The sequence below is a fragment of the Heterodontus francisci genome, chromosome 18, assembly GCF_036365525.1.
Source record: "Heterodontus francisci isolate sHetFra1 chromosome 18, sHetFra1.hap1, whole genome shotgun sequence".
Taxonomy (NCBI): domain Eukaryota; kingdom Metazoa; phylum Chordata; class Chondrichthyes; order Heterodontiformes; family Heterodontidae; genus Heterodontus; species Heterodontus francisci.
The window spans coordinates 52407080-52430370 of record NC_090388.1 but is presented as its reverse complement, the minus strand read 5'-3'; the positions used below and the strand labels follow the sequence as shown (position 1 = coordinate 52430370).

Genomic DNA, 23291 nt, shown 5'->3' with positions numbered 1-23291 from the left:
GATTCATAACAAGCATCTGAACCCAGAAAATTATACAATAAAACAGAAACCATCATTTGAACCTTCTTGGTATCTGTAACTATTCACCTGTAGAGTTGTTAGGGGAAAATTTGCGAACCGCTGCTTTGAGCAGCACTACACAGATTTACGTCGATTCCCCGGGGGCAGGCAATGTCGTGGACCAATACTTGCATGATGTTCTGCATTGACATCACTGAAGAAACTCGCATAGGCTGTGCAGGTAACAGACTGCGGCGCTGTCTGCCCCCGGGGAATCGACACAGTCTGTGCAGTAAGAAACACTATGCAATCGACTTTCTCCCCCTTTGTTTTTTGCTGGAGGATCCTTTCCCCCTTATCTAATTTTGTTAACTTTTCTCTCAGCCACTGCTGAACATATTAAGTGATGCTTCAGTATGGCTCTACAAATGCCTGCAGCCGTACTGTACCTCACCCAGGTTCATACAAATACAAAGAAGGCACAACACTGAAACAGGCCATTCAGCCCAACTAGTGAATGCCAGCATTTGCCATCCATGTGAGAGTACAGTCTTAATCACATTTATTTGCCCTGGTATATCACATCACTTTAACCCATTTTCTTCATCCATCTATTCAATCTAATCTTTAATGTTGATACAATTTCTGCTTCAACCACTAATTCTGGAAGTGAATTCCAAGGTTTGTAACTCTTTGTGTGAAGAAGTTGCTTTTGTTCTATGTCCTAAACCCCTCAGCAACAGGAAGCTTCCATTTATGCTGTCCCATCCTTTACTAATTTTAAACACCTCTATCATATCATCTAACAAAATAAAGCTCCAATTTTTACAATTTTTCCTTTATATCGCTATTTCCTCATGCCAGGAAGCACTCAAGTGAATCTGCACTGTACCGTCTCCAAAAACCTCAATATCCTTCCTATAGCGTGGAGCCCAATACTGCATACAGTACTCTTAGGTCTTAAAGTTGTATACAGGCTCATCATTACCTCTTAGCTTCTATATTCTCTACATCTTGTGATGAAACTTAGAATTGCATTAGCTTTTTCCCCACAGCCTCACCAACCTGAGGTGCTGCCTTTCATGTACTGTGAACCTGTACACTCAAATCCCACTACTCATCCACACACACAGCCTACTTCCATTCAATTACTACTGTTGCTTTTTTGAAAAAAAAATCTATTACCTCATATTATTGACATTGAATTCATTTGCCAACGTTTAGCCCAAGAATTAAATACACCTCCTATTTTGGTATTATCTGAAAATTTCAACACCTGCTATATATAGGCTCGGCCTATATAAAATCATCAATATCACAATGAGCAGAAGCTGTGGGACAGCACTAGCCACTTCCAAGCACTGATAAATTGTCCTTAATTCCTATTTTACGTTTCACCCTTCTAACAAAATTTAATCCAGTTTGCTATCCTCCCTCTAATTCCATACCGTTATGAATGCTGGACTTTGTAACATGATTATGTTTTAAAAACTGTGATTTTTAAAAGTTTAAGATGGAGTCAGAAATCAGGTGACCTCACATCAACTCCACTTAAAGACAACAGAGTACAGATCAAAGACTATTTTTTGAAAAAGCAGAGACTGCAGGGGTATAGCACCTGACGAACAAGGAGGTTTCACCTTCCCAGACTTTGGGATCGTAAACAAGGAGTCAGTGATTCTGAGGATGCAAATGTGCATAGCAGCTGCTAACACCTGGAAACAATGAAAAGCCCTGCTGAAGACAGACTTGTGGAGTTTGCATATTGGAAAAGGACAATAGGCTATTGACTTGTGATGCCAGACAAATTTAACAGATTTTCTGAAGGCAGACAGGCTGTACGAAAGGAAGACAACCAGCAGTGGCAGCCTCAAGGGGGCGAGGGAGGGAATACCTGATGCAGCGAAAGGCTGCAAAGACTTGAACCTGTTTTGAAAGTTGAAGTTTGCAGAGAAGAAACGACTGACAAGATCATCAGGGATCGCCTTATTCATGGATATCCAGGTCAAAAGTATTCAGAGAAGTGAGCAAAGAGGACATTGACTTTAAGAAAGGTCTGGGAGATCTAACCCATTGCAACTGGGAGGAGTTTAGGACTTTTAACAGCAAAGATTTTGCCATCAAGGAGGACTGTGTAACGTATAAGTGTGATGTTAGGCTTTCAAGAATTTTATTAAGTAAATATCTTTCTTTGTAATTTGGGGGTATCAGCTACTTACAAAGTGGTATTTAGTTAATGGGGATTTCTTTTTGTTTAGTTGTTACAATAAAAATCTTAAAACATGAAATCTTGTCGCGTAATTCTTAAAGTTGGTCTGGGGGTTCATATCTCATATTTTAACGTTAACGGTCTCACTGAAGTCGTTACAATACCCCTTAATCTTTTCTAATACTCATTCATGTGGTGTTTCGGTATTCTATATTGCCCCCATCTACCAAAACTGTTCTCAAAGAACTTCATGAGGCTTGATAAGCACGATTGTCCCTTTTAAAACATATACTGGTGACACCTAACTAATTTCATACATAAAGACTGTCAAAATTTTCCCTACCACAGGGGTTAAGATAACTAGCCTCTAATTACCAAAACTAGCCGAGTTTCTCTTTTTAAAAATGGGTACTACATTGGCCAGTCTTCTGGCATCCACACTCAATACAGCCCTGAAATATAATTTCTAGGAGCTCAGCAATCTTCTTACTTATCTTATCAGTATCCTAGGGAATATGTTATCAGGCTTTGGCACTTCGTCTTTTAACCTAGTGAAACTTGCCTAAAGTTCGCTTTTTCAATCATAATATTGCTCATCTCATTCTCAACCACTTTCAAATTCATCTTCACCCTCATATCCTCTTCAGTAAAGACCATGCAGTACTTATTGAATACCTCTACCATTTTTGATCTATAAAGTGATTAGTCTTCACATGCAAGCTTGCACTGCAAGTGTCAGTGGGCTATTATACCTAGAGGCATCACAACCAAGATTTTGATTTTCAACTGATGTCCACATACATTCTAGCAGCAGTCATTGAACACCAATCAGGAGTGGGAACCCTAGGTGGGTTCAGAAATTATACAGCCCCTGACTGCTCCACTGATAAGATCAACTCTGGCAGCACAGAGTACAGACAAAATTGAAACCTTCCTACTTCTGCAAATTATGTGCCCATTCCTGGCCATCATCTCTGGCTGACTCATGCTTTTCACAATCTGGGAATCCTACTTAAACCTAAATTGAGCTTCCAATCCCAAATTCTCTCTTATGTCACCTGCATCCTCTCTTGACTCAGTCCATTTACCCCTGAAACAATCATCCCTGCCTCTGTCACCTCCAAACTCAACTATTCCAATGTTCTCCTGGCTGGTCTCCCATCTTCTGTAAACTACAACTCATTCAAAACTTTATGCCTATGTCGAAATTTGCAATCTTCCTTGATGATCCACATCAGCTCCCAATGCCTCCAAATCAAATATTTGCATCCTCATACTTGCACTCCTTCATGGCTTCAGCCCTCCCTAGCTTTGTAACCTCCTCAGACATTACAAACTGCCCGAACACACTCTTCGTCCGATTTCAGCCTTTAATGCATTCCCCCTCCTTTTGTTTAACTATTGCCTTTAGCTCTGGAATTCATTCCCTAAAACTCTATTTCACCCTCCATTCACCCGTCCTCCTTAAAACTCAAACTGTTGAAGCTTCGGGCTGACAAGTCCCGGGTCCTGATGGACTTCAGCCTGGGGTCTTAGAAAAAGTGGCTAGTGAGATAATTGATGCATTGGTGTCATGCTAGGCCCCCACCTGCCAAGAATGAGGTACTTGAATTTTGTCATGAACATTGATGTTAAACTATTACTGGAGTGAAGAAAGGACTTGTTAAACAGATCAGCCATGGCTGGAAAGACATTTGCATATTAACAAACAGCGTTTGGAAGGACAAAGCAGTCATTCCCTGACACATTCAACCCACAATGGACTTTTGATCACCAGACGTTGAAGGTGGGGGAGCTTGCATTCCAGGTTGACTAAGATGGCCGAATACACAAATGGGCATGGGCAAATCAGCTAGTCACATGACTAACCTGCTGGGCAACCTAAGTTTTTTGAATTTGTACAGTTTGGGCAGAAAGTCTGTTTGCTCCTGGACTGAGAAGATCTCTCCCCTGTCTGCTCCCATCTCTTTCTTACAAGCCTCTGAATCCACATGCACCCCAAGAAAGAAAAGTCACCTACAGTGAACAAAGAATACTGGATTCCAGCGAAAAGCAAGATTTACCTACAATCAAGGATTCTACAGTGAGTTCGCAGAACCGTAACAACTCTTCAGATATTGCCTCAAACCTTTCCACTTTATTTCTCTTCTGCTCCTTTCTGTCTCTATTTGCTTGCGTGTATCGTGTATGCATACTAGCGTGGGCATGTCGCGTATCCGTAGGCGTTAACTGAATTAGAGTTTAAATTGAATAAGTTTTAACTTTTCTTCTTTAAACCCAAGAAAGCCTGTTTGTGCTGGTTTCTTTGCCTTATAATTGGAAAGTGGTGAACAAGGATTCACCAAGGGGGAGCTAAAAACAGTGTGTTTAAAAATTAAATCCTATTCTAGTAAGACCAGGTGAAGGCTGAGAGGGACCCCAAGACACCTTTCTCACCTGATCGTAAGAACTGGTTCTATTTTTCCAAAATTCCCTAGATTCGGGAAAGGTTCCAATAGATTGGAAAATAGCGAATGTAACTCCTTTATTCAAAAAGGAAGGGAGACAGAAAGCAGAAACTACAGACCAGTTAGCTTAACATCTGTCATAGGGAAAATGTTAGAAGCTATTGTTAAAGATGTTATAGCAGGGCATTTAGAAAAATTCAAGGTAATCAAGCAGAGTCAACATCGTTTTGTGAAGGGAAAATCATGTCAAATTAATTTACTGGAGTTTTTTTGAAGTAGTCACATGTGTTTTGGATAAAGGGGAACCAGTGGATGTACTGTACTTAGATTTCCAGAAGGTATTTGATAAGGTTATTGCAGTAAATAAAAGCTCATGGTATAGCGGTGACATATTGGCATGGATAGAAGATTGGATGGCAAAAGGAAACAGACAGTAGGCATAAATGGGCCATTTTCTGGTTGGCAAGATGTAATGAGTGGTGTGCCACAGCACTCAGTGCTGGGGCCTCAATGTTTTACAATTTATATAAATGACTTCGATGAAGGGACCGAAGGTATGGTTGCTAAATTTGCTGATGACACAAAGATAGGTAGGAAAGTAAGTTGTGAAGATGAAATAAGGAGGCTACAAAGGCATATAGATAGGTTAAGTGAGTGGGCAAAAATCTGGCAAATGGAGTATAATGTGGGAAAATGTGAAATTGTCCACTTTGGCAGGAAGAATAAAAAAAGCATATTATCTGAATGGTGAGAGATTGCAGAGCTCTGAGATGCAGAGGGATATGGGTATCCTAGTGCACGAATCGCAAAAGGTTAGTGTTCAGGTTCAGCAAGTAATTAAGAAAGCTAATAGAATGTTATTGTTTATTGAGAGGGGAATTGAATACAAAAGAAGGGAGATTATGCTTCAGTTATACAGGGCATTAGTGAGACCGCATCTGGAGTAGTGTATACAGTATTGGTCTCCTCATTTAAGGAAGGATGTAAATGTATTGGAAGCATTTCAGAGAAGGTTTACTCGACTAATACCTAGAATGGGCAGGTTGTCTTATGGGGAAAGGTTGGGCAGGCGAGGCTTGTATCCGCTGGAGTTTGGAAGAGTAAGAGGTGACTTGATTGAAACAGAGAAGATCCTGAGGGGTCTTGACAGGGTGGATGTGGAAAGAATGTTTCCCCTTGTGGGAGAGTCTAGAACTAGGGGCCACTCTTTAAAAATAAGGGGTCGCACATTTAAGAGGTAGATTTTAAGAGTGTCTTAAAGGAGAAAAGTGAGGTAGACAGGCAGAGAGCTTTAGGGAGGGAATTCCAGAGCTTAGGGCCGAGGTAGCTGAAGACACAGCCACCAATGGTAGAGCGATTATGAGGAGAAATCTTTTCTCTGAGGGTCATGAGTCTTTGGAACTCTTTTCCTCAAAAGACAGTGGAAGCAGAGTCTTTGAATATTTTTAAGGCAGAGGTAGATAGATGCTTGATAAGCAAATGGGTGAAAGGTTATTGGGGGTAGGTGGAAATGTGGAGTTGAGGTTACAATTAGATCAGCCATGATCTTGTTGAATGGCAGAGCAGGCTCGAGGGGCTGAGTAACCTACTCCTGCTCCTAATTCGTATGTTCATATGTATGTTCAATCAAAAGATAAAAGTATCAGAAATGTCATCATTTTGATGCCATAAACGACTTATATTTTACACAGCATCTTTAACGTAATAAAACATCCTAAGGCACTTCACAGAAACATAAAACAAAATATGACACCGAGCCACATAAGGAGATATTAGGGTAGACATCCAAAAGCTTGGTCAAAGAGGTAGATTTTAAGAGTGTTTTAAAGGAGAAAAGTGAGGTAGAGAGGCAGAGAGCTTTAGGGAGGGAATTCCAGAGCTTAGGGCCGAGGTAGCTGAAGACACAGCCACCAATGGTGGAGCGATTATATGAAACATAGGAAATAGGAGGAGTCGGCCATTCAGCCCCTCGAGCCTGCTCTGCCATTTTACTAGATCATGGCTAACCTTCTACCTCAACGTCATTTTCCTGTTCTATCCCCATATCCCTTGCTATCTTTAATATCTAGAAATCTATTAACCCTTGTCTTGAACACACTCAATGACTGAACCTCCACAGCACTCTGGGGTACAGAATTCCAAAGATTCACCACTCTCCGAGTGAAGAAATTCCTCCTCATCTCAGTCCTAAATGGTCTACCCCTTATTCTGAGACTGTCCCCTAGTTCTCGATCCCTCAGCCAGGGGAAACATCCTTCCTGCATCAACCCAGTCGAGTCCTGTAAGAATTTTGTATGCTTCAATGAGATCACCTCTCATTCTCTAAACTCTAGAGAATACAAGCCCAGTCTCCTCATAGGACAATCTGCCATCCCAGGAACCAGTCTGGTGAATCTTCATTGCACTCCCTCTATGGCAAGTATTTCCTTCCTTAGGTAAGGAGACCAAAAATGTACACAATACTCCAGGTGCAGTCTCACCAAGACTCTATACAACTGCAGCTGGACCTCTTTACTCCTGTACTCAAATCCTGTTGCAATAAAGGGCAACATACCATTTGCCTTAATTGCTTGCTGCACCTGTGTGTTAGCTTTCAGTGACTCATGAACAGGACACCCAGGCCCCTTTAGACAACACTTCCAAACTCTCAACATTTAGGAAATACTCTACATTTATGTTTTTCCTGTCAAAGTGGATAACTTCACATTTTTCCACATTATATTCCATCTGCCATGTTCTTGCCCACTCGCTTAGCCTCTCTAAATCCCCTTGAAGCCTCCTCACGACTCTCATTCCCACCAAGTTTTGTGTCATCAGCAAATTTGGAAATATTACATTTCGTCCCCACATCCAAATCATTGATATAGATTGTGAATAGCTGGGGCCCAAGCACTGATCCTCGCAGTACCCCACTAGTCACAGCCTGCCAACCTGAAAATGACCCATTTATTCCTTTTTTCTATCTGCTAACCAATTCTCAATCCATGCCAGTATATTACTCCCAATCCCCTGTGCTCTCATGGCGTTTACTAACCTCTTTTGTGGGACCTTATCGAAAGCCTTCTGAAAATCCAAATGCACCACATCCACTGGTTCCCCCTTATTTATTCTGCTGGTTACATCCTCAAAAAAACACCAACAGGTTTGTCAAACATGATTTCCCTTTCATATATCCATGTTGACTCTGCCCCCACCATTATTTTCTAAGTGTCTAGCTATCACATCCTTTATAATATATTCTAGCATTTTCCCTACTACTGATGTCAGGCTAACAGGTCTGTAGACCCCATTTTCTCTCTCCCTCCTTTCTTAAATAGTGGGGTTACATTTGCTATCTTCCAATCTTGAGGAACCACTGCAGAATCTATAGAATTTTGGAAGATGATCACCAATACATCCAATATCTCTACAGTCACCTCTTTCAACACTCTGGGATGTAGATCAGCAGGTCCAGGGGATTTATCAACTTTCAGTCCCATTAATTTCTCCAGTACTACTTTTTTGCGAATACTAATTTCTTTCAGTTCCCCATTCTCACTAGTCCCTTTGTTCTCTAGTATTTCTGGGAGGTTTTTTGTATCTTCCTCCAATTAAAATCAAAGATGCTCAAGAGGCTGGAATTAGAGAAGCACAAATAACTCAGAGGGTTGTAGGGCTGGAGGAGATTACAGAGATAGGGAGGGGCAAGGCCATGGAGGAATTTAAAACAAGGACGAGACTTTTAAAAATCGACGCGTTGCTTAACGGAGAGCCAGTATAGGTCAACGAGCACAGGGGCAATGAGTGAACGAGATTTGGTGCGAATTAGGACATGGGCAGCACAGCTTTGGATGACCTCAAGTTTACATAGGGTAGAATGTGGGAGGCCGGCCAGCAGTGCGTTACATTGGTCAAATCTGGAGGTAGCAAAGCCATGAATGAAGGTTTCAGCAGCAGATGAAGTGAGGCAGGGCCTGAGTTAGGTGCTATTACTGAGGTGGAAATAGACAGTCTTAATGATGATGGTGCAAATATGGATTGAAAGTTCATCTTGGGGTCAATATGACACCAAGGTTGCAAAGAGTCTGGTTCAGCCTCAGACAGTTGCCAGGGAGAGGGATGGAGTTGGTGGCAAGGGAGCAGAATTTATGGTGAGGACTGAAGGCAATGGTTTCAGTCTTCCTAATATTAAATTCAAGGAAATTTATATTCATCCAGTACTGGATGTTGGACAAGCAGTCTGACTATTTAGACATAGTGGAGGGGTTGAGAGAGGTGGTGGTGAGGTAAAGCTAGGTGTCTCCAGGATACGATCGCTGTGTTTTTGGATGATGTCGCAGAGGGGCAGCATGTAGATGAGAAATAGGAGGAGGGGCCAAGGTTAGATCCATGGTGGACACCAGACATAACTCTGTGGGAATGACAGGAGAAGCCATTGATGGTGATTCTCTGGCTACAATTAGATAAGAATGGAACCAGGCAAGTGCAATTCCACCCAGCCGGATGACAGTGAAGAGGCGTTGGAGGAGGATGGTGTGATCAACTATGTCAAACGCTACAGACAGGTCAGTAAGGACAAGGAGATATAGTCTGCCTTTGTCAGTCACGTAGGATGTTATTTGTGACTTTGATAAGAGCTGTTTGGTACTGTACTGGGGTGGAAACCTGGAGGAATTCAAACATGGGGTTTCAGGAGAGATGGGCATAAAGCACTAGTGATCATTTCCGAACACATTTAAATATAAGTCTTGACCTGCAAAAAAACTTTATTTAACGGTTTGTCTTACAAATTACACATCAGGTATTCAGGATAGTTACCATTTAATGCCAAAAAAGACTAATAACGATTAACCATACCTCAGCCACACTGCAAGTATTTCTATTCATTCCCCAAAACAGTGTTGGAACAAACCATTTCTCAATACAAGACAATTCTCAGCTCTCTAGTATAATCTATGCACTATCTAGCTGAGATGATTAACTGTACTGCAGCTTAAATTAATGCTGATTGATGTGAGGAGTCATGAAGAAGCAACTGCCTACTGTGATTCGAACTGCAAAAATATAATCACCTGATTGACGAAAAACTAATTGTATTTTTGCAGTAGGTTAATTGGAAGTTCATTGCAAGCATACAGTTAGCAGTTTTGCCGGTAAGCAATGATTACCTGATGTAAAAGAACATTGAATGATTCTATCAGAAATCAGATGGTATGCCTTCTATAGTGACATTTAGGTCTTTTAACCAGAAAACCAGAGTCATAACACACGTACCTCCATAAAGAAATGAATTAGGTGATCTCCAAACAAGGTTTTACTCTTTTGAAAGGCAGCTATAGCAACAGTCTGACTGGCATGAGGAAATTGAACACCAACCAAAAGGAAGCCTCAAGTTTGTGTCAGGGCAGGTATAGAACCAAACCTCTGCATGCACAAGTCAAGTATAATCAAGGATCTAGGTATGTTCTTTGTTCATTCAGCTACCACAAACAAATTAATCATGTAAAAAGAGAGGGGAGGAGGAGATTCGGTTATGGCTTCATGTGGTGGTAAATTTAGAGCAGAGCACAAAAGCACTAGACATTGAGGTATTAAATTATTACATAAACATGTGCATTACACAGATGGGCAGATGTCCTCTGACCTAACCACATATCGAATTTAGTGGCTGTAAGCAATAATTAAATTCTACTTACTTTCAAGGGAAGTGTTTGGTGAAGAAAATTTCAGATCTCAATATTCTGTGCCAAAATTCAAGATAAAGTTTTAGGAACAGATTTTGATTTGTCATTATTATCCTATCTGCATGCCAAAATAAACAAGGTGGAGCGACCACCAAAGCAAAGAACTCTCTAACCCTGCAAGTGAGAAAAGAGCAAACACCAACAGGTTTAAGAAAATACTGCAAGAAACTGTTGGACTTAATGCAAGCCTGTGTAAAATAAGATTCAAGTCCTCTGTAAGCAAAGATCAAGTTTTCAAAAGATTTTCAGATGCCTTTCATGAACCTTGACCTCACTAGATATTCACAAAGAAACTTTCCATCCACTGCAGGTTATAGATTATAGTAGATACAATCTCAAAAGAAAAACTTGGCAACAGACCTCAATTCAGTAGCTACTGTACATTGGCACAGACAGCTGCATTTAACATAGCAAAAGGATGCAGTTGTTACTCTGGTAATGGGACACAATTTTTCATTTAGCACCGTAAGCTTTAGCAATGGAAGGTTATCTGGATACCAATGCTAATCAAAAATTACCTTAGTAGAGCATTTACACTAAATTAAACCCTAAAAGAGAGGAACAAGGATGTCTTTTGTAGCTTGTAAACAGCTAAAGGAATTTACATTTCTACAAATCTAGATTCAAAAGACTTACTTTACAATCTTGTTTTCAAACTGCTTGGCACTCCTCCACTTTCGAATGCAATTGAGACAGTAGGTATGACTGCAGTTGGACAAGATTCCAAAACGTCGCTCACTTGCATTTGTTTTCTCATATATTACTTCCATACAGATGCCACATATGATATCCTTACTACGTTGGATGGCAAAAGATAGCTCCATGTCTTTTTCATGAGCCTCAATGCAAGCCTATCATAAAGAACATCCACCAGTCAAAAGAGCATACTAATATTGCAATTTAGTTAGTGAAGCTGGATTTGCACATCTCAAATTTGCTAATAAATATTACTGTTCAGATTAAAATATTGCAATCTACATTTCAGAACAGAATACTGCATTATTCAAATATTGTCAGAAGACTCTTTATTAAAATATCTTGAAAATAGAAAAGGTAAACTACAGCAAATCTAAAAAGTGACAAAAATTATGGCTATAAACAATGAATTAACTAAGACCAAAAATAATCAAATTTACTTGATTGTCCTGTTACAGCATTCATAGCACCAACTCTTGGAAGGGTTCATCACTGCATGTGCTGCACCAAACATGTGAAGCTTCAACTTATTCAACAAATTTAAATCAAATTGTCTTCCTTAGGCTCGCAAACAAGTTCTTTCCTGTTTGTAATATTGCACAGTAGACATATTGATCCAAGGGCATGTTGCTAGGCCAGAAATCAGTAGTCTAACAAGATTATCTGTAATGGGCAATGCTCAGGACTGACTGCTTGGTGTGATCAGGACTCCAATGGAATCTAGTATGTTGGGTCCACATAAGCTGTATATGGCGCCAAATCCAGAGATATATTCATTAACAATGTCAGAGATAGTGATGAAGGCTGTAATTTAAATTCAAATTACACTCAGTGGTTGGGCACATCGCGCCAAAGCAGAAGTTTCCTTTATTCTTGCTGAAAAGGGCCAGCAATCATCTTTTTTGAAGACTGCTAAAAGATAAAGTTTAACTGCATACAGGTCATGATCTGCTGGTACCCTCAATGCCTTGGTAGATAATGACTCTTGCCTTGAGGAATCTGTCCACTGGATAGGAGGCAACTGAAAGATGAGAAATCTCAAAGAACCTTATGTCTTATAGGTACCTTCTCTGAAGTTAGCAAGGAAAGGGAGATATTCAGACATAAGTAGAACATGTAGGACCAGGGTATCTGTTCTCATTTACTCTCTCACACACAAAGAGAAGAAATTCTGATGACCCCTAAAATAGTATAGCTGAACAATTGCTTCATTAGCAAGATGAAATAGGACCACTGAAAATAACTGCTTGACCAACTGGGGATTTGAAGCTAACAGGAAACATATATTGATCATTCTTGTTTTGAATACAAAACCCAATGCTCTTCTATAAATGAAATCAATCACTTTTAATCAAATCTCTGCAAAACAAACTTCTTGAAAGGTTGCTCAGGTTATTTTAACTAGAATGACTGAATGCCTTAATTCTGTTAAAAACTGATCCAAGTGACAGAAGGTCTAGGATTGGACTGAATCCATAGACTTTAGGAGACCAATAGTAGTAGGAATATTAACTTTTTTTCTTTGCACACCTGCAAGAATCTCCTCTACTGCACCAAAGCGCTTAGTTTACCACTCAAATTATTTGCAAACACAAGACTCCTTGAATGTTCCAAATTAGCTAAGTTACTGGACCACCCTAATCAGCTTTATCTCCCATACTACAAACTGTTCTGTTTTTCTTAAAGTCTTACTTTACCATTTATACCATCCCCATTTCCAAATCATGTACTTGCACTTTACTGTATGAATCTAAAAATTGGAATTTTAAAGTAATTTTAACTATATTGTTTGCTTTCCCTCAACTACACAGCAGCTGCTATCCACAAGAGTATTGTCTGAAGGAAGTTCTCAAATCAGGAAGCAAGATATGCTCACAGGGAATTGTATTTTATTCCCAGAAAGAATCTGGGAAGTCCTTACTTTATATAAGGAGATAAGAAAACTGATTTTGCAAGTTTCAGGGAACCAACAAGTTACAAGATTGGAAAAAACACATTTCATTATCTTGATTGAAAAGCATGCTTTTTAACAGCATGAAAAAATACAGACTATCAGCAAAAAGGGGACATGGTATGAAAGGCAGAAAGGCAAGGCATACTAGATAAATGCTCAACAATTTGTAGCTGTAGAGAAGATAACTAGTTAGACTGATGGTGAGGAAATGTTCTCAATTAAAGCATTTTGGTACAAGGGCAAAAATAGAAAGGGTGCTATTGTATGACCTGCTTTGGATCAAGATGGTGGCAAAGGTTTATTATGTTGAGACAGATCTGCTTTAATAGACTAAACCAAAGTTACAAATGGCATAAATTTCTTTATGTATGTTAATTTTTATACAGCAAGGTATTATATTTATGGAAGAAACAAACAGCTGATGCAGATCAAGTACAGTCTCTTAATTCTGCATCACCACAAATCAGATCAACCCAAATGTTTGAAGCACAATTTAATAGCCTTCCTTGTAGTTCAGTTACTTGCCTTTATGTGGTCTGATCTCTGAGAGGCATCAGTTGGATGAAGAACCTGCAAGCCACACATATCGCACACATCGCCATGGAGGTACACGCAGTTAACACCATATCGACATTCTCCTAAGGCAGCATATGGACACATCTGCTTCTTTACATCTTCACCAGTTTGTGGGGCCTCAAAGCTTTCTTCAATTATTAAACCTTCCATTCTTGTTTCACGATAAGTTGGTACAGCTGTAACGAGAATTTTAAAATGATCCTAAAACTAATTACCAACAGGACTCTATGTTTGTATGTCAAAAATATAAAGGTACGATTCTGATTGTCAATCCAAACTATATTAAGAGACTGTCCAAAATAAAATGTGGCAGAAATTAGTCTTAAAAGGGCAGTGATGTTCTCTTAGGGAAGCAGGGAGTTTCCATTCCGAAATTTCACCCCCAAATTCAGTAAATGTTATTTATAGCTTCTCCTAATTTAAGAATTCCAATGAAAAAGAAGACTGCATGAGACCTGTAACATCAGGTCATCTGACTGGGAAAAAAAAAAATAGTTGCTCAGGTGACTTATGCAGTGTATGCATCATTAGGCAGCTCTCATTATCCAGGATCGGGATCCTACCCAGTGCTGGGCATTAATTCATGTACAACAACACAATGAGAAAAATTCAATCTTGGCTAGAAAAGATGCAAGAGTTGCTAGAGCAAGTCTTCTGATAAAAAGATCAAAAATGGTCAGCCTCTAATCGGCCACTTATGAAATGCTGAATCTTTCCTTTAAAAGAAAGAAAATGTTTTATTTATAGTGGCTATGGGTGGGTGGAGGCAATGTATACTTTAAATCATAGGTAGGCCCTTACTCCCAAAGTAGTTGTAAACTACTGTTTCCCCTGTATAAAAAAGCTGGTGGCCTAACACAGTGGTTTATCAATGCTCTCTGTCACATTCCTCCAGTTCAGGTCACCATGGGAAGGCAGTTAGTGAAGGCTAGGCACTTTCCAAAGGGAGGAAGATAAGGAGGATGAGTCGCCTTGTGCTACTCACAACCTCTTGGGTAGTTCATGATTGACACTCAAGTAGGCCAGGTAGGAAATTCCTAGCAATGTTTTACTTACTTTTTTGTGGGAGAGGTGAAAGTAGGAGCACAAGGAAGACAGGGAAAAATTATTATGCTTGATATTGCTACAAACCTTCTTAGAGAAACAAGGAAATCTGCAGACTAAAAACAAGATATTTCAAGTACAGCCATTGTTTTGGATCTGCGTCAGAACTGTTTAAACATTGAATTTTAATAAGCCGTAAACTGCAGATATTAGTTCCATGTGTACAATATAAGCTTGTCTCTGTGCCAACCTAAATGGTCAGTAGGGCAAATGCAATGACTATTTATTTCTAATCATTAATTACCAAAGTACATGCAGATTACAGTATACACCAGGTAAAAAGGTAACGATTCACTCACATCTGGCATTGTACGAGTCAGATAGGTCTCACTCAACTCCTCTATGTATAGCAAACAGCAGGCAAAAAGGTGGGAATTCAATCACGTATGGCTTGTATATTACTCCTGTTCAGGTGTACCAGGGCTGGAAAATTTCAATCACAACTAGCCAGAGATGAGTTACTTGTTTTTTCAGCTCGGGAAAGCTGGCAGGTAACTCACTAATCCCTCATCTTCAATCCTTTATAATTTCTTGTTGGATCAGATCCTAAGTGGCCTGTTGCAGTTCCTTCTGCCACCCAGACTAGTTCCTCATCTATAACAACAGGGTGTAATATTTTCTTTGGATTCATTTTCTCTGTTTAAAGTTCAAGCAGACATGTTTGAGTGAAGTTATTTTAGGAGATTTCCAAAAAAAAAGTTCTGTGATTAAGTGGAGGGGAACTTCCAAACATTTCTTCCAGAATGGATGAATGTTGCAAAGTGAGTCTGTTGTACACCCACAACAGAAAGACAAGCAACTGAAAGCAGAACAAACTGCACTGGTGATGGTGGAGCTAATCGTCAATTTGCATGACATCATAAATGAAAACGTACATTGTACATCGCCCAAATGTTATGTATACCAGTGTTGACTTTTACCAAGTGTGTAACCAGTTTGTTTTACTGTCCTTCATAGCATTTGCTTCACTCACACAGCTCAGCAGTTGTCCAGGTTGAAGAATTTGCAAGACAAGGGTCCAAGGGATATGTAAAGTTTCCTGTGTTGTTGTTGCCTGGACCCTTCAGACTTTTAATTGTACTTAAGAGTACTTAAGAGTTCTTTAATCAGTATTCATACAGCAGCATAGATCACAGGATGTTGATTACATTTTCTTGATAAAAATCAAAAATATAACAACTGTGATTTTATTTCTAAAACCTTATGAATAAAAACAAACAATCTAGCTGTATTAAGGTGCTAACATCTTATGGAAGGGTCCAGGCTTCTGTATCATAATTTCAGGAGCTATTTACAATTAAAGGGAAACAGAAACTTACCATTTCACTGCTAAAAGCAAACCTCAATACCATTCCCAGTCATTCTATCTCCATATTCACTGTTGGTTTACAACTAACTTTGGCCCTAGACAAAGGATTGAGTTTAACTTTCAATACCTTAGGTTTAAAAAAAACTAATTTACATTATCTAGATCATAGAATGCCTGAACTAAATGCAATCCAGTCATTCATGAAAGTTTTGGCATTATTTCTATAGGTTTTTAGATACACAGACAGATAAGGTGATAAAATCCATTTAAGACTGAGCTATAAATTTCAAACTTTCCCACCAAGGTTCATGGTGTGTACATAGTTGCTATATTCAAAAAAGCAGTACTCCTTGGTTTGCATACTGAAATTAATAGAGCACATGAAACTGGTGAGGTTTCAATGTTAATTATTACTTAAATATAATCTGCATATCTCAAGTGGGTTAATCGTTATTTTCTAGTTATAACAATAACAGTCTTTTCAAAGGGTTAAGTTTAAATCATGAAAGGTAAACCAGATTGTATGTTTTAAGGATGATTTCTTACCTCATGTGGCCCACATATTAGATGTATATACACCTTCTACCTTTGAGGAATAATGAGCAGCTAAGTGATTCCTCCATAGAGCACTGTAGTCTGTGACTGGACTTCAGGTTGGGGAATTCTATGGGCAATCACATTCACTAACCACCATGAAGCTGCTCCAAGGTCATTTTATTCATTTTAATAACAGATATCTGCTGAGGTTTATAACAGTGTGCCTAAAGCTACTTTCTGAGTCTACTACTGTAACTGAACCATACTGCTTTACAGGGGATGACAGCATCAGGAAAAGCCTTTTTAAAAATACAATAATGTACTTTTTGCTTAATGGGTAGCAAATGTGATTAGAACAGATATCTCCTGAAGTCGACTGATTAATATTCCTGTCTTTTTCTTCTGAAAAACTCAGGGTATATCACAGGTCTCCACAGCCTTACACAGTTAATCAAGTCCAAGCCACAGCTGGCAGCTAAATTATCTGAGGGGTGAAAGGTTGATCAGACACTCTCACTGCATATTGTTCTAAAAGAACAGCATCATAGCTTTTCTAAACCATCTTTTCTTCAACTAAATCCTTTCTTGTATACATAGTTCACCTTGATTGTTCAATCTGTATTAATAGATGAATTTATCCATCCAGTTACGTCACTCTGGTCCCCCTCATGCTGGTCATCTAACTACAGTTTGGTCCAATCAGTAAATTTCATATAACTTTTTTTTTAAATGTAAGTATGTGAACTCCAGAGTCCCAGACAAGAGTCTGGCAGAATTCTTCTCTTTTCTATTAACATGCTACGTTTAACTTCCAGTTGGCCACTTTGGCATTAAAGGAATGATAAATTTGATATTTGATTGCAGCCAATTCACAACCATCCACCACTCCAATAATGAGCATAAAAAGCAAAACCTACAGTAAAAAAAAATTACGACCTAGATCGCGCGGTGGTAATGATAGTGAAGCTGTCAGTGATCACTGTCAATACTCCTCTGAAACCAACAGCAACTTCAGGAGTCCGCACATGCTCAAAAATAATGTGGAAATCCAGAAGCTACTGTCAGTGATTCCTCTAGAGGGTGCGCTGTTGAGACCCCTCCCAGACTGCAAACAATGGGAAATCTATGAATTGACGAGGACTTCTACTTGCGCTGTAAAAACCCTTGAAAAAGTTAATGTTTAATGAGGAGTAACTAATATTTAACAATTACTGCTAAACACCCTCACTGACCCTGAAAAGCTAATTTTATATTTGTGAAATGCCAAATTTCTCCATGATAAAGTATTCCACTTTTTTAAAACAATTTTTAAAATGTTAATGATTTTAGTTTCATTTAAATCCAATCATAATTTATTTTGCTATCTGAAAACAAATTACAAGTGAAGGATATTAACTGCTTTTAACTTTCTGCTTTGCTGTTTGTGAATACTTCAATGCGATTGGCTGCTTACCTTCTTGCTGATATCACTGCTGCTGCATGCTAAGACTGCATGTTGACTTGCTGCCAGATTTAAACTACCGTCGGGAAAGGGGAAAACCATGCCAGAGATCGCTAGATTTTCGTGGGCAGCTTTCTTTGAGGTTAGCAGCAAGTGCACTTGCTTCACCACTGACGGCAAAATCCAGGCCTATACTTCGGTTCAGTGAGTTGTAACACAATTCTCACTGCAAGCTGGAACTGGATTCAGTGATTCAGATACAAAAATACACAGCTTAATTCAAGAGTGCAGTCTGAGCCTAGAGTTTCCTCCCATGAGTGTAATCGCACTAAGTATGTGATCTTTAAAGCTTCGTAAATTGCGCCAGATTGCACACCCCTTTGTGTGCAAATACTGAGGGAACTCTGGACCTAGATGTGGTGTACAGTGTAGTTAACGCCTGCTGGAAGCAACTACAAAATATTGCCTTTAAAGCAGCCACATTCTGTGTAATTGAGGCCATTGATGTGTCAAGTTATTCCTGCCAAGTTCAAGATACTGGCCTCCAGTCCTCAACAAATTTCATGTACGTAATGATACCCAGAATGCTGAAACCAACATTAAGAAAAAGATGGTGACTGCAGGCTCATTTGAGCATCAGTAAAAATTTCAGTCTTTATTTTGGCCACTTTGGGGTCCATTCAAATATATCAGTTTTTCTTGACTTATAAAAAAAAAAATTGGTGAAAAGCAGGAAACCCAAAGTATCACCTCAACCTTGCCATCATCTTAATCACAAACAAAGCCATCTCTGATCACGTCCTTGTATCCTTCACCAATCACATTCCCCTTCTTTCTGCGTCCACCCTGGAAAAACTCTCCCCAAGTCACTTACAACTGCTCTTTCAAACTCTCAACTATGAAATGAATCATAAACTTCCATTTAAGCTCTACACTCAGCTGCTCCAAGATGGCTGAAATCTGTTGCAAATGATCTGGAGTCATATCATCCAGCACAGTCCCATCAGAAACAACAAAGCCTTCGGAGCTAAATACCTCTTGGAATGTCTGGTTTTTTATGTCCCCTGGACTATCTACACTGCATCTGTTGCAGTGCCATTAAATGAGGAATCTGCTGCAAGTGTGCAGATATGTCTTCATTTCCAATAATAACAAGCACTTTGCCGGAATGATGTGGCTGTATCACTGAAAGATACAATGGTTCAATTTCCACGACCTTCCTTCTTCAGTAGTTCCTTAATCTCCTTAAAGAATGAATCAGAATTTATTTCACTGCCATAAAACTTGTAATTGCCTTTCCATGATTCCTTTACAATTTCATTCAAATTCTGGTGCAAGTCGCTGCGTAGCTCAGTTATTAGGCACAGAAATGCATCAGTTTCCTGCTCTTGTAAAACTGCCATCAACACACAGCTCCTTTAAACATCCACCCGCAACCCCTGTCTTTGCAAACGACCTCATCTTCAACCTCCCATCCCTTCCCAAAAAAACCACTGAAAGTCTTTCTCCCAAGTGTTGCGCCCACCTTTCCCACAACTCCATGTTTGAACCTTTCCAATCAGGTTTCTGTACCTGCCATAGCACAGAAACAGCCCTTACCCATGCCAGAAAAGACATGCTCTGTAACTGTGGTGACCTCCTGAAACTTTTGACAGTCAACCACACAATCCTCCCATGCCCTTCCTTCATTGTCCAGCTGAGTAAGACTGACATCACTTGGCTCCACTCAGACCTATCGAAGCATAGTCAAAAAATCTCTAGCAATGGCTTCCCTTCACATCCCATTACCTTGGGAGTCTCCCAAATATCTGTCAATGCGCTCCCTTTCCCTTGGCAGTGGCTTGACATCAGGTTCCACATATATGCTGATAACACCCATCTCTGCCTTGACACCACCTCTCTTGACCTCTCCAGTCCCTCTGTATTATCAGCCTGCTTGTCTATTCCAAATGCTCTTCTGACTGACCTCCATCCCTCATAAACTTGAGGTCATCCATACTCTACTGCCCTTTACCTCAACCTCCACAAAGTCCCACTCACCCATCACGACTGTGCATACAGACCTACAATGGCTGCAGGTCCACTGATGTCTCAGTTTTAACATTTTCATCTCGTGTTCAAATCCCTCCATGGCCTCAACCCTCTCTATATCTCTAACTTCCTCCAGCCGTACAACCCTCAGAACTCTGCATTCCTCCAACTCTAGCTTCTCACACATTCCTCACTCTGTCCCCACTGGCTATGCCTTCAGTTGTTGGCCCTAGGCTTTGGAATTCTCTCCCTATACCTCTCTGCCAGTTCACATCTCTCCTCCTTTAAGACCCTGCTAAAAACCTGCCTCTTTGATCAAGTTTTAGTCACTGCTTCTAATAGCCCTGATGCATGGCTCAGTGTCAATTTTTGTCTCATTTGTCAGTTTATGCTTCTGAGATGCATCTTGGGATGCTTTTAAATATCCAATGTAAATTAAAGTTGTTTCAAAATTATATTGCAACAGACTGGGGAAGTTAGTTTTAAAATAATAAACTTGGACTCAAACACAACTGACGAATGGAAAGTCATGGGACAGCTGGAAAGAAGATACTGCAACAGTAAACCTGTGCTTGAGCAGAGTTAAAGAGTGGAGGAAGTTTGGGGGAGAAAGTACATCGGAACTGGATAACTCATTCAGTCCCCCAAGCCTGCTCCACCATTAAATTTGATCCTCACTGATCTGTACCTCAAATACATTTATCTGATTTAGTTCCATATCCCTTGATGCCCTTACCTAACAAAAATGTCAGTCTTGAAAGTTCCATCAGCACAATACTTTGGGGGGGGGGGGGGGCAGAAATCAGATTTCTACTACCCTTTGAAAACATGCTTCCAATTTCCTTTCTAAATAGCCTGGGCCTGGATTATGTCCCCTCATTCTTGATTCTCCTCCACCTGCAACCAGAGAAAATAGTTTCTCTGTGTCTACCCTATTGAACTCAGACATTTTTAACACATCAACCAGATCACCTTTCAATCTTCTATACAAGGGAATACAAGTTATGTGTATGCAACCTATCATAATTTAACCCTCTAAGCTCCAGTATCATACTGATCATGTTAAAATAAAAAATATTTTTTTAAATGGTCATGGGGTGGGGGCATGGAAGGAGGAGCACCCATTGGTTTAAACTTAAACCAGCAAAGTTAATGATCAGCTTTGCCTACAAATTTCTTCATATATATCAGGGAAAGGATCCTATTTACCTTCTGCTTTGCATAAATGTTAGTGAAGAAATTCATTCAGAGCTGCTTTAAATAGAGGATAATACAGAGAACAAAAATTGAGAACACTGTGGTGATTAACATGGTATTGCACAAAAATGCATTTTTCACGCCATCTGGGAATCCCCAACTATTTATGAAGACTGTATTCATTTTGGATGATGTAACTTCTTTTAGACTCTTAAGACTTCATAGATTGTTTATCCCAAGAAAAGCGCCCACGAGGAGGCCACCATATTGCTATTAGTTTCAGTTTAGGTTAACAAATACAATTTATGTTCTACATATCAATATGTCGCATCTTTTAACATGTGCTGTAATCACACCGTACATATTTAAATAACGTGCATGGTAAAAGTAACAGTGATCCATGACATTCCATAAATATATTTTGCACTGAATAGTAAATTTAATTAATTTGGTACTCCAAAGTAGTCCTAATTAAACAGCAATAATGCATTTTGCATGAAATGAGTAACTGATATTTGTCTAAACTTTTGAAGTTTGACTTATTTTATGAAAAATATAAAATATAAAACAGAAGGATTTTAGTTTTTTCTCCTCCAAGAGTACCTAACTTATCAGGGCATGCACTTTTTTTAACCCTCAAATATCCTCCCTGGGGCCTTCCAACTATTGCAGCAAAGGGACAGGGTGGGGTGGCTGGTTTCTGTGATTATACCTTTTCGTAAGCAGGAGTTTCACATAACAGCTGCCCAACAGAAACTCAATTCAAATGATGCTTCTCCTTGCAAGGAGATACTAGATTCCTGCTTGTCCTTTCACGCTACATTACTGTGATAAGTAACTCAGTAGCACTGGGGATTGAAACTGCTCCTACCAGTAACATGTGTACATTCAAAATTGTAAACTTAATGGCTCCTCCTGCTTCAAAATGCTATGGATAAGCATTCCTGTGAAGTTCAAGTTTTAAAGCACTGCAAGGCAAATTAAGACAGAGTGTTTCTTTAGAGTAAAAATAAATTGTGATCAATTCAACAATGTTAATGCTAAATACATATTGGTATATCTGAACTGACATAACCCATATCACTCTAAATATGCAATTGTGTATTTTTGAAAATCTAAGATATTTTAATTGATTTGAGCAGCAATCATCCAGACATTCTTCACTATAGTATTCTTGAGTATTTCCATATCTGGATTCACTACAATGCTGTACAAATTTCCAAATACAGAAATATACATAGCAAAAATTAATTTGGTCATTTGTGACATGGATGCAGAAAATTATTGCAGGCCTGTTGATTATTACATTTGCACAATTATCCAGTTGTGCTCACAGGAAGCACTCAGGAAGCAACTGTCTGGATTTTTCCAACTGTCACCCTTCTCCTATAAAGCAATCCAATTAAACCAGGGTAATTACACACCCAGGAAGCTGGAATAGTGTTTTGGGACTGAAAACTGATGAAGTTAGACAGACATAAAATATTCTTGGGCACCTGACCAAATAATATTGTAGTAATATATGATAGATGAAACAAAGAATTAGTATACTTTTTCTGCTGGTTAGGGAGCCTTAAACAATGTGGGTTTTATCAGAGGTATAGGTACAGCAAGAAATGTTACAAACAGATCCATTAGATTTCTGATCAGCTTCATACACTATACATAAGTTTGTCGAAAAATATGCTAAATGGCAGAGAATAACGAATACTGGCATTATAGAACCTATCCTGATTTGTTTTTATACATAGGAAATCTCGAATAGAATTCTCTTTTGAACACTTGTGTGAATAACTTGAAAGATCAACTCTCATCAGTTCAGAAGCTTGTGGGGGAAACTACTGGTATGTGGTGTAGTCATTCATGAACTGCAGTCAACTGTACAAGGAATTAGTCATCAGCACATTAGTTAACAGTTGTTGAGATATAACTAATAGCCTCCTTCTGTGCTGTAAGTTCCTATGATTCCATTCCTCTCCCAACAACAGCCAGTGACTGAACTAATGTTGTCTTCAAGGTATTCCAAGCCCTTCAGGTAAGGCCAAAGAAGTTGTGTAAGGTTTTGAT

The 23291-nt window shown here is 39.3% G+C and overlaps 1 protein-coding gene across 1 annotated transcript in view; it reads right to left on the bottom strand.

Annotated features, from left to right (window-relative positions):
• The window catches only part of mkrn1 (makorin, ring finger protein, 1), an 87530-nt gene that overhangs the window by 7919 nt on the left and 56320 nt on the right, over positions 1 to 23291 (bottom strand). The window contains exons 5-6 of the mRNA XM_068050756.1: positions 13555 to 13781; positions 11016 to 11230 (exon numbers count right to left, since the gene is read on the bottom strand). Coding sequence (XP_067906857.1) covers positions 11016 to 11230; positions 13555 to 13781 — 442 coding nt within the window. The remainder of the gene's footprint in view (positions 1 to 11015; positions 11231 to 13554; positions 13782 to 23291) is intronic.